Raw genomic sequence first — 12,281 nt, forward strand, 5'->3', positions numbered from 1 at the left:
GCCAATGAACGTCTCCTAGAAAGAGACGCCTGGGCCTCGGTGCCACCCATGGTGGAACCGGCGCTCCCGCGGGCTCCCGAGGCTCCCGCCTGGGATGCATCCCTTGGTGGCGAAGGCAGCCCCCTGCCTGTCTGGCGTGTGACTCCGGCGCATCTTTGAACCCATTCCTGGGAACTGAGAGCTTCTCCTCGTTCCCCAGACCCACGCGAGAGAGTGAGGACGAGGACGAGGAGGAGCGGCGTGGCCGCGGCTGTGCCCTGCAGTACCAGCATGCCACCGTGCGCGTCCTCACCCAGTTCGTGGCCGAGGGCGCCGGCCCATGGGGCCAGCTCAGCCACCTGCTCGGCCCCGACTGGCAGGTCGACGTCACCCACCTGGTTGCAGACTTCATGAAGCTGGAGGAACCCCACGTGGCCACCCTCCAGGACAGCAGGATCCTGGTCGGGCGGGAGGTCGGCATGACCACCATCCAGGTAGGGAGCCAGAGCCCGGATTTCTGCCTGCTCGGCAGCAGATACCATGCCGGCTGTGGCGGGAGGCTCGCAGGAAGGGTGGGTCATTGTGCCCAATTCCTGGCCCCCAGTGTGGCATCCTGGACACCAGAAGGTGAGCCTGGACCAGCTCTATGAGTCCCAATCTCCTTACAAACAGAATTGAGAGGCTGGTGGCCACAGGGCCTCAGCACCCCGTGTGTCCCCTCTCTCCACTCCTGCGTCCTCCATTCCCGACACCTCCCGGCACTCCCCGTCCTGCCTCCGACTCCCCACACTTCATCCCGCCACCCGCATTTATACCTCCTAAACGTCTCAGAAGCCACCTCCCGCTTCCCTCCGTGCTGCTCCTGCCCGGGGCTGGGGAGGTGCCTCCCTCCTTCCCTTTCAGCCCTAGTCGTTCTGCCGCGGACTCTTCCAACGCACTCTCTCCAAAGGCCTCCTAGCCTTCTGCTCAAGGAAATGCATAGCATGGTAGGATCTCAGATCAGATGGCAGGGAGCGGTGGGCCTTTTCCAAAACCCCTCCAGTTCTGCCCCACTGACTGCACCTTCTGGGGTATCCCTTTGGATCCTGAGACCACAACCATATGTGGTAACAATAGGGATGTTTCCATCATTTCATTTGGAGATCTCACGGGCGACATCTGGTTTAGGAGATGCGGCCAAAAGTAATGTTTCAGCAGAGGATACATTGTGCCGGGGGTCCGGGGAGGGGGCAGTAGACTATTTGTAGTTCAGTTCTTACCCGTTAGCTCCGTAGTTCATTTTAATGTGATTCAGGTTGCACAAAGTCAACTTGTGTGCGACTTTTCAGGAGCCCAGTCAGGATGGTCATGTGCGGTTAACCAGGTTGTGCAGTGTACAAGAGTGCCTCATCAACATGGGAGGGGTCATTTCCTTCTAAAAATAGAATGGATTTGAACATTTATTGCAATTTTACAACAGACAGAGCTAAAGTGTCTTGGGGAAGGGTGGCTTTGTCTGATTCTTGCAAAGAGGCATGGTAAGGGCTGGTGTATCTATACTAAGAAGGCGTGTGACTCCTTTGCCTGGCATCCTGGACCCAGGCCCAGGGCGAGGTGGAAGTATTGCTGGGGGAGATTCCCGCATCTGGCAATATTCTGTCCTGCCAATCCTACAGGTGTTGTCCCCACTGTCCGACTCCATCCTGGCAGAGAAGACGGTAACCGTGTTAGATGACAAGGTAGCAGTGACGGACTTGGCCATCCAGCTCATGGCTGGGCTGTCTGTCACCCTCCATCCCAGCACGGAGAACAGCAAGGCCATCACCGCAGTGGCCACAGCTGAGGAGCTGCTGCGGACCCCCAAACAGGTAGGGGCCTCGAGGGCAGGGGTGGAGAGGGGCAGGGCAGTCGCTGTGCCTGACTCGACAAGAGGGCGGGGGGAGGGAGGGACGGGTCAGAGCAGCTGCACCACGTTCCAGAGCACGGTGACGGAGGCTGTGAAAACCCACAGGACAGCGTCGTCCCAGTCCTGGGCTCTGCCATGAACCGCAGTGACAAATTAGTGGCTTAAAGCAACACCCACTTACAAGCTGAGCTCTGGCTCGGGAGCCCGTTGGGCTTGGGGCACCCAAGGCTGAGAGCAAAGAGTCAGCCAGCGTTCTGGGGACTAATCGGCCTCCCTGCTCGTCCATCTCTCTGCAGTTCTGTGACAGGTGTCGCTTTCTTTGCTGGCTGCCCCCTGGGGGCCTCGCTGGGCTCCCTAAGGCCACTCGTGTTCCTTCTCACTTCCCACACCCACATTATCTTCAAAACCAGCAAGGTGCATGGAGGCCTTCCACGCTTTCCCTCTCTAAGCTCCCCTCTGCCTCCAGCTAGACCAATCTCCCGCTTTCAGAGGCCCCTGTGACTACACTGGGCTCACCCAGACCATCCAGGCGGATGTCCCTCTCTTCAGGTCAACCGTGCCGCACACCAGACCATCATCGTGGGAGCGGCATCTCCTTACGGTCCTGGGTTCCAAAGACGAGGGTGTGTCATTCTAGAAATCGTGCAGCTGCTCCCTGACTGTGCCTCGGAGCATGCGTGGGAGGGACCTGGAACACATGCCCACCCGTGTCGGCCCCGTTGCTGGCTTCCGTCTCACCTCTCCCGGGGGCGTGCTGTTTCTACTTCCTCAACAGCAAAGTAAGGGGAGAGGAGAAGAGTGGGGAGACGAAGCAGGGAGCTTGGAGCTCTTTGCCGAGAAGGGGTGATTCATTAGGGCTGATTGGCGTGGCAGCCTCGCTGGCGTGGGGCAGAGCCCCCAGTCCCTGGGCAATGTCTCCCATCTGTCTTCATCGGCTCCTGGTAATTGGAGGTCCCAGCACTGGCTCGGGGGCGGTTTATGGATGTAGTTCATTCGATTTGCAGACACGACTCTTGAAAGGATGGAGCTCTAAATCATTCCTGGGCATGTGTTATTTTAAGTCATTCAGAATTTTTCATCTTTGGGGAAATGCATTGGCTTCTGCCGAGAGAGCCCTGTGTTCCCGCCTCACTGTAAGGAGCTAATGGAGGGACTTACTCTCAATCACACAGCAGGGTTGACGGGGATGGATTTCCGCAAGCCCGTGGTGTTCCGAGGGCTTAATTCAGATCGTCTGCCATTCAGGGGGCTTGCTCTATGTGAAGTTCTTTCTCCGTCTCGAGTTTGTGAAGAAAAATTAGTTCAGGGTGGAAAGTCAGCCAGGATGAACTCGCAGACCGTGTGAACTGTGTTTTTATGTCAGCCCTCGGCGTGTGGAAGGCTAGCACCTTGTTCTTGATACTTCAACCCTGAGATACAAAAGCTGAAAGATTTTTACGCCTGTAAACACGAGGGCAGCAGCCTATACCTCCCCTGTGCCTCATATGTTCCAGAGAAGCCAGGATGGAGAAGTGAAGGGAGGAATCCCCCGGCATTCATGCATCCCATCTGGGCGCTAGAAGGGGGTCTTGCCGATGGACATGCACAGAGGGGACAAGGGTGGGAAGCAAAATTACTAAGCCATGTTGCCTGTCTCACCTTTGATTCCCCCAGAAGCTGAGCCCGGCACGAGGATTCCTGTTCAAATGTGAAGGGAGCCCCCGTAGGGGAGTCGGGAAGTGCTCCCGGGGATGGAGGACAGTCAGTAGAGTGTGTCTCCCGCTCGGCCCCCACTGTGGCTCCTGGAGCCTGCGTCTGCTGGGGAAACAGCATTGACCAGGGGCAAGGAAGCGGGTTGAGGGCTGCCTTTGCAGGGTGTTAATTCCTTGGCACTTCTGGCTACAGGCATGGGTTCCAGTGGCCAGAGAATGCCCTCAGGCAAAACCATCTTACAGAGTGACCCTTGAAAGCTGAGTGGGCAGGCACCACCAGCAAGCGCCATGCCCTCCCCAGATTCCATGAGCAGTCTCACTCTTCCCTCTCAGGCCACCGGCACCGGCATTGGTCTGCGCTTTCAGTTACGAGTGACAGAGACCCAACCCAAGCTGGCCCGAGCAGACGTCGGCATTGATCAGTTCATGCCCGGGGGTTGGTATCTTCAGGTCAGGCTAGATCCCGCGGCTCAGTGTCCCCAGAAAGCTTCGCTCTCATTATCCACTATTGCTCTCGATTCTGGGAAATGTCCAGCCACGATGTCTTCGAACACTGACTTGCCCCGTTGGTTCCCTTCTGCAACTTGTCACCAGAAACTCTTGGTCATTCTCATCCTGTCCCTCGTTTCCTTCAAGTTGTCTTCTGTATGTTTCATCCTGTGGTTGGATTTTGGGTACATCCCCTGGCTCTGTCTCCCCAGACACTGCCTCTCTCCCCAGATGTGTCTACTCTGCTTTGCAAACCAGCCGGTGGGTGATGGATTTCCACCAGAGCATGTTTTTGTTTCTGGAAGTTCTAGGTGGTTCTTTCCACACCGTCCTGTTCTTTTTCTGCTCAGCCCTCCTCTCCATCCACGTCCCATCAACTGTTTTATTTCAGTTTGGGCTGTTTTGTTGTTATTGCTGCTGTATCTTATTTTATCACCTTTTTCAGTTGTTCTAGTAACCAAAATCCTTGGTCTGCTGAGCAGCGTGAATTGTTTACGGTTTCCTGTCATGGTAAAGCCCTCCCTCTCGGGAGTGTCATTTCGTCTTATCAGAGTGTCTCTCGAGCTGTGGCTGCCTCTCTTTGCTCCTGATGGGAATTCTTTGCAATCCCGCATTTGCACGGGCCGCTCTTTGCTGGAGGCTATGCGCCACACAGGTCACGTAACTGCAGACCCCACACCCAGGTGTGGGGAAGCGATGGGGTTTGGATTTCCAGGGGACACATTTTCCCAGCTGTGCTCAGAGCACAGATAAGCAGCATTGCTGTTTCCGGCCCAGTGGGGAGGATTTCCTCATCCCCCCTCGGCGGTCCTGGCTTTATGCATCCCCATCTGACAGTCCCTGGGTGGGCATCAGCACCCCGCCACTGGCTGGCAAGCCTTCTCAGCAGCTCTGACACCTGCCCTCAGGCCCCCTCGGTAGCAGCTGTCTGCAGGCACCCCTCTGGTATGCGTTCCCTCTTCCTTTCCGAGTCCCAGGAATTTGCATTGCTTTTTTGTGGGTATTTTTACCTAGTTTTTAAATGGTTGCTCCACAGCCCGTCTCCTTTGTTGTTGGAACGTGCTCTTTAGACAGTCTCCCTCCCCCTCTCTCTCCATCCCATAACTCTTCTTTCCCCTGTGCTGACCCTCTGTTCCAGGAGATCCCCCCTAAGTTGCAGGCCACTACCACTGTAGCCTTGCACCCCAACTCGGCAGCCCCAGGGAATGCAAACTTCTCCTCTGTGGGTCCAGCCAAAGCCCAGGGATCCCATCCCATCGGCTGGTTTCCATCCCGAGCCCCTTCCCGAGCCAATCACTGTGGACGGTCCCATGCCCAGCTGTGGACCTGGAGGGGCCGGTCCAGCCCACCCCATGCGCAGACCCTGAGTGGGGAAGACCGGGTTCCCCAAAGCTGGTGTTCCAGTCCCTGCCAGAAAAGAGGGGTAGACCCTAGCCAAGCCACGAAGATGTCTCTCTCAGACCCTGTGGTCAAGGTGTTCACACCGCCACTTTCAGTCGGGGAAACGGAGGCCCAGAAGGATTGTTTAAAACAAAACAAACAAACAAACAAAAACGAAAACGAAAGGACCAGGAGAAAGAGCAGATCCGTGTATTTACTTCACAACTCGTATTGAATTCTTGGCCCTTTGTCGTCTATGCCCGGAACCTGGGACCAGGGGAAACCCTGGATCTTCACCCAGAACAGACCCCTGGGGCTCCGTCAGCTCTGACCGATCTCACAAACCTTGTCCACTCTGCTCCTTGCACCTCCCCCACAAGCCCCAGCGGACTGTCCCACAGAGGTTAGCCTGGGCCCCTGTAGTGGTCGGTGCCCACCCCTCCCCTCCCGGCCTCCTACCCCCTTCCCTCTCCCCTGCCAGAGCTCCCCAGGTACGCATCACACACTCCCCCAAGTAAGCATCACAAGCACACTCAGGGCCACACAGACTTAGCGGCCCGCACACCGCGGCCAGCGCCCGCAGGTGACCCTTCTTCCCCCTCGGGCTCCGGCTATCCTCTCCACGGGCTCCTAACACACCTCACTAAATCCTGGTCTGAGACAACAGGGGAGAATTCCAGACACATCAAAATCGTCTCCTTCAGCCCCAGGTCCGCACAGTGACCTCAGAGCCACCGGCCGCCAGGAGGCAGGGCAGCCGCGGTGGTCCGGACTCGAGCAGGAGGGCTGGGCTCAAACCCCAGCTCCGCCACTTGCCTGGGCGAGCTCGGACGGGCTCCTCCTTCTCCCCGCAATCCGGTCGCCTCACCTGCAGAATGAGAAGCAGTGATGGTCACAGCATCTGCCCTGGGGTGCCGTGAGGGTCAAGGGAGCCTGTGCACGGACGGCACTGAGCACCGTGGTGGGTTCCCAGGAGGCCTGGTGCCACAGGTGGCCGCGTCCCGGCTCCCAGAACCTGGGTGTGTGTCACCTTGCACAGGGACTGGACTTTGCAGGTGTGAGGGAGGATGCTGAATTAGGGAGGTTACCGCGGCCAATCCAGACATGGTGAGAGGCTGAACCCTGGTGAGAGGAGGCGGGGGCAGCAGTGGGCAGCAGGGAGCGCCGAGACTCGGTGTCTTTGTCAAGAGATCCCGGGGGGGGGGGGTCTCAGTCAGGTGTCCCTGTGCGTGTCCCCGGTAAGTATGATGCTGACCACGTCACCAGTCTACATTTATTGTTATTTCAGTCACAGTGATTGATCTTGATATCAAACCTGCATGTTTTCTCCCCAGATTCATCAGCGCCAGGTCTGTATCTCAGTCCAGATCCTGATTCGCTGGGTTCTGTTCCGGGAGGGCGGGCAGTTTCTGAAGAGGTGCCCTCCTAATGGCCTCTCTCCCTGCAGGAAGCGGTGGTCAGCACTTGGCTTCAGCTCAGCGATGGCTCGGTGACACCCCTGGACATCTACGACACCAAGGACTTCACCCTGACGGCCACCTCCCTGGACGAGGCCGTCGTGTCCATCCCCCAGGCCCGCTCTCCCCGGTGGCCGGTGGTGACGGCTGAAGGGGAAGGCCAGGGACCACTGGTCCGAGTGGACATGACCATCGCGGAGGCCTGCCAAAAGTCCAAACGCAAGAGCGTCCTGGCCGTGGGCGTGGGCAGCGTCAGGGTCAAGTTTGGCCAGAACGACGCTGACTCTAGCCCCGGCGGGGGTGGGGACGGCGACGAGGCCGAGATCAAGAACCACGCCAGCGACCGCCGGCAGAAGGGCCAGGAGCCCGAGGGGCCCTTCCACGGCAGTTCCTCCGCGGAGCGTGAGGAAGGGGCCCTCCGGAGAGGCGGCACCACGGCCAGGCCGCTGCTGGACAACCGGGTGGTAAAGAGCAGCCGGCCGGACGCGGGCAGGCCGTCCGGGGAGAGCCAGCTGCAGAACATCCCCCTGGACTTCACCAACTTCCCGGCCCAGGTGGACCCGCCCCGGGCGGGGGGCGGGCTGGGCGCCAGCGACCTGGTGCAGACGCCCCGGGGCCTGAGCGACCTGGAGATCGGCATGTACGCGCTACTGGGCGTCTTCTGCTTGGCCATCCTCGTCTTCCTCATCAACTGCGCCACCTTCGCCCTCAAGTACCGGCACAAGCAGGTGCCCCTGGAAGGCCAGGCCTCCGTGACCCACTCGCACGACTGGGTGTGGCTGGGCAACGAGGCCGAGCTCCTGGAGCACGCGGGCGAGGGCTCGCCGCCGCAGGACGAGCACACGACCGTCCTGGACCACGCGCCCGGCGGCAGCGAGGAGAGCAGCCGTCTGCTGCTCAACGGCGGCGCCCGGCAGCACGTGCAGGGCCAGGTGCACCGGCCGGACTCGGCGGCCAGGCCGGCCAGGGACCCGAAGCTCGAGCCCCTGCACTCGCCCACCTCCAAGAGGAAGAAGGTGAAGTTCACCACCTTCACCACCATCCCACCGGACGACGGCTGCCCCACCGTGAACTCCATCCTGGGCGGCGGTGGCGAGGACATCAAGTGGGTGTGCCAGGACGTGGCCGCGGGCGCCCCCGAGGAGCTCAGAAACTACCTGGAGAAATTCCAGGACCAGGCGTAGGCCCCTGGGGCACCCGCGCCTCACTCGGTTCCGGAGCAGGTCTGAGCTGGCGTCTCTTGCAGCGAGGGATTGTAGCAGCCGGGGACGGCAGAGTCCCCGGAGTCAGCGGAGCAAACTGGGCGGGTGTCCGACCGAGATGCTGGCCTGCACACGAGGCCACCTTCGGAAGGTGATTTTATGAGTCAAAATAGAACACAGACAAGCTACCAAAAATTATTTGTTAAAAAATGCAAAAAGACAAATAAAAAGACAGAAGTGATCATCTCTTTATATTTCTAAGAAAGGAGCAAAACCTACAGCGAGGGCCTGCTGAGGGACAGTTTCCGTGTTGGTTCGGTGTCCCCTTGGGAAGATGGCCTCGATCCGTCAGCCCCGGGAGGCAGGTGCGCGGAGAGGAGAGGGGCCAGAGCCCCGCCGCTTCTTGGGGTGAACCTGAGGGTTTTGTCTTTACTTGCAAATCTTCTGTGCTCCCACATTGTCTCCCCCAGCCCCCCAACATTTTCTTTCTGTGTCCTACATGTCCACTTGATTTGTATTGAATGTTTTTTCTGAGCATCAAATGGTATATTTTTCCTAAATTAAACATACGTTATATTCCTATACATTAGATGAATTCTTAGCAACAGTCTCAATTAATCCAACCTTGAAGTAGTTAAGTTTGATGCTTTTCTGTGTCCCTCCAGCCTTGATGTTTGCTGGGGTCTTACAATCAGAGGGGGACAGGGCACTGCCTTGACCGGCCATCCCCCTGCCACCCCCTGCCACCCCTGCCACCCCAGCGCCGGGGCCACAGCCAGTGGGCAGGATGCTGCCCGGGGCCATTGCAAGGGGACGCAGCCAGCCGCACAGACGCGAGCTGGCCCAGCACCCCGTGGCTCCATCGCTGGCGACGCAGGGACACCCCATGTCAGGGGAGGTCCGGTCACATCCACGGGGAGAGGCCATACCCAATAATAATCTGTGCAGCCTCCCGTGGTAGATCTGTCTCGAGACCTACAGATAACTGAGAAATGAACCAAGATAAAAACTGTTGGAGGGTGTTTGAGTTGTTTCTCTGACTTTGTTGGGCGGAGCACGCCGGCGCGAACTGAAGGGATTAAGATCTATGTTAGACTGTCCATCAGTGTGGTTTCTAACAGCCCAGCCGTGTAGCAGCACACGGCAAGATGCACTCATCCAAAGTCAATTGTAGGTGGCAGAGAAGAGCACGGTGCGGTGAACCGGCCCCGCGGGGACTGCCAGGCTCTGGGACCATGGGCGGCCGGCCGGTTCGTCCTGCTCTCGGCAGCCCTCGCTCACGGATACCAGGACGCTCATGGTTTTTATTTTTTTAATTACTAAAATCAGTAGCTAAGAAAGGGTCCTTGAAGCCTCGTAACCTTAGCTGGACCTTTTAAAAAGATATTTCTAGCACATATTATAGACGGAAAGAAGGAGATATTTATTTATACCTGTGATGCCAATTGTCATTAAAATGCTTTCCATGGCTTGACAAGTCTGTATGTCGTGGGGTGTTTCTTTTTCCATTTGACACCTGTTTCCTCTTTCCCTGCCAAATGCACAGCGCGCTGAAGAGACCGCCTGGGTTTCTGGGAAGGAGCCTCGCAGGCTCGAGGTGCCGACCTCTGTCCTCCTCTCGGGTCTGCGACGAATCTGCAGTAATCCCTGGGATTTCTTGTCCAGCATCCTGGGCACCGGCAGCTCCCAAGGCTGCGTGTGCCCAGAACCGCCAGGAGGGCCGATAAACACAGTTTGCTGACGCGGGGCCGCCAAGCTCCAGAGCGACGCGGAGGCCGCCGGTCCGAGATCCGGCCAGAGCACAAGGGTGGGAAGCTGGGGGAAAGGGCTTCATTTATTCTGACTGTTCTCATGTTTGTCGTTGGAGGTTTCCGTGGGGCTGTGGTTGCTGTTGGTTAGCTGGGGGTAGAGCAGTTTTTGGTAGAAGGTAAGGTGGTGGGATTTTTCTTTTTTTAGTAACAGCTTCATTCAAGACACGATTCACAGGCCGTAACATTCGCCCATTTCAAGGGCACAATGCACTCGTTTTTAGTTTATTCACAGAGGTGTGCACCCTTCACCACACACTGATTGTAGGAAATTGTCGTGGTTCCAGGAAGAAACTCCATACCTGTTAGAATCACTCCCCATTCCTCGGAAACCCGCAGCTCCAGGCAACCACCGGTCTCCTCTCCGTCTCTGCAGATTTGCCCAGATGCTCTGGGGTCTTATCCTCCCGGGAGACTCCTGACAACTGCCCGCGTGGGATCGTCATCCCCACGACGTCGTCAAGTGACACCTGTTCTTGAGGGGGGGCTGATGGGCTTCATGCGCGGTGATGTTTTCCCAGTCAAGGCACCAGGAGAGCTCCGCACGCCTGAACACGGCTGGATGGGTGCAGTGGGAGAGGCAGCAGAGTCTTCAAGACCTTTTGTGTCCACTCCTAAATCTAGCTGGCTATGTCGCTAGTCACACATTTCTTTAAAAGACGAAGGCTCCAGATAAGGGGAAGGAGGGTTGTGGTTGGCTCCAATGCAGGGTGCTTATCTCCGCCCTGAACTTATAAAGGGATCAGAACCAGCCACCTCCCCCCCCCCCCCATGCACCTGCAAGAAGCCAGCCGCCAGCTCTGGGCGGATAGCCCCATGGTCCACTCGGGTCCCCTGAGCTGTGCCAGCGCTGGGTTCCTGAGACAGCAAGGGTGGTGGAGGGCTTCCTCCCCAGGCAAGGGGCTCAAGGAACACCTGTCCTTGTTGGTGGAGAGCTAAGAGTCCAAGCTGGGGTGACCGCCTGGTCCGTGTCCCCGGGGACTGACCTGGTTTTAAAAGTGGAACGCCTTTTTTATTTCCCAAATTAAATATTATACACCTTAAGTTTACACCCTGTTTTATGTCAAATACATTTCCATTTAAAAATAAATTAATTAAAAAAAAAAATGAACCAGAAGGCCCATGTCCCATGAAGCCCGTCGGGGAAAGCTGGGCTGGCCAGCCGCCCCGGTCTGTTAGCAACACCAACTCCCATGAAGAGCTCTGTGTTGTCAGCAGGGACCACCACCTGCCGCCACGTCCACGCGGCCTGTGACACAGGATCGCACCGTCCCAACCTCTCCCTTGGGGCCGGAGCCCTTCCCTCCACAGAGACCTCGTGTGTGTGCTGAGTGGGGCCAGAGGGCGGTTTCTCCTTATGTGTACTGCGCTAAATAGAGGTAATTTAAAACCATTTGTCCGACCCTAAAACACATTGGATCGGTCAGCAGGATTCCCCACGCTGCCTTCTTCTGAGTGCCGATGCTCTCCACCCAGCCTGCAGGCCTGCCTGCCCGCCCCCGACGGGGGAGCCCGTGTCCCCACTGACCGAGTCTGCAGACACATGACCTCTTACGCAGCCGCAAGGCTGTGTGTCAGCTCCTTCTGCAAACAAGGTCACAGGTGCGATGCGCGAGCACCGCCTCCTAGACGGCACCAGCTTCTCACAGTGACCTGCATCTGAGACTGGAGCCGGGCTCACAGCCACAGGGAAGCTGTCTGGCTGCACAAGCCGTAATTCCTCCTGCTCACACGAGCAGCGAGCACAAGAGCAGCTTGTCTCGGGGATGCTGGTCCCACTACTCAGCACACACCTGTTGAACACCTGCTATGTGCCTGGCCCGGGGCAGCGAGCAAGGGGTGGAATGATTAACGAGACCTCCAAGCGCTGGCGGTCAGAGGGCGGAGGCAGAGACGCGGGCAGACACCGAGCAGAAGGATGGGGGCGCGGTGGGGTTGGTGCGTGCTGGGCCGCGTGCCTCCCCCCGCTCTTCTGTTCCCTGCGGTGTGCCCAGACGGACCCGCGCGGCCTCTCAGAACACGAAACCGTTCTAGCTCACACGAACAGATCTCCAACATGAGTGCGTATTAGCATTCATCTTTATTAATACTGGCAATCGTGTGTTGACACTATTTTTACTGACATGACGCTTTTTAAATATGAACCGTAACTACGGTAATAAACGTAAGCCACTCCCCTGAACAGTCTGTGTCAGGCCTGGCCTGTACCCTCGAAGCCACTCGCTAAGGCAGGTGCACCCCGCCCCCACCGTGTCACAGATGAGGAACCAGGCTCAGAGCGTCCTCTCCAAGGTCACAGCTGGGGCGAGGCCGAGCCAGGCCTCAAACCCACGCTCGTATCCCCAAAGACCGTGGTCCTAATTATTATACTCCTACGAGCTTTACATGTA

General features: G+C 57.7%; 1 protein-coding gene across 1 annotated transcript in view; it reads left to right on the forward strand.

The window, feature by feature from the left end:
• TMEM132C (transmembrane protein 132C) overlaps positions 1 to 8,065 on the forward strand; it is a 195,727-nt gene extending 187,662 nt beyond the window's left edge. The window contains exons 7-9 of the mRNA XM_040619422.1: positions 200 to 473; positions 1,635 to 1,826; positions 6,872 to 8,065. Coding sequence (XP_040475356.1) covers positions 200 to 473; positions 1,635 to 1,826; positions 6,872 to 8,065 — 1,660 coding nt within the window. The remainder of the gene's footprint in view (positions 1 to 199; positions 474 to 1,634; positions 1,827 to 6,871) is intronic.
• The last annotated feature ends 4,216 nt before the right edge of the window (positions 8,066 to 12,281 follow it).

The sequence above is a fragment of the Ursus maritimus genome, unplaced genomic scaffold (genome assembly GCF_017311325.1).
Source record: "Ursus maritimus isolate PB19 unplaced genomic scaffold, ASM1731132v1 scaffold_33, whole genome shotgun sequence".
Classification (NCBI taxonomy): domain Eukaryota; kingdom Metazoa; phylum Chordata; class Mammalia; order Carnivora; family Ursidae; genus Ursus; species Ursus maritimus.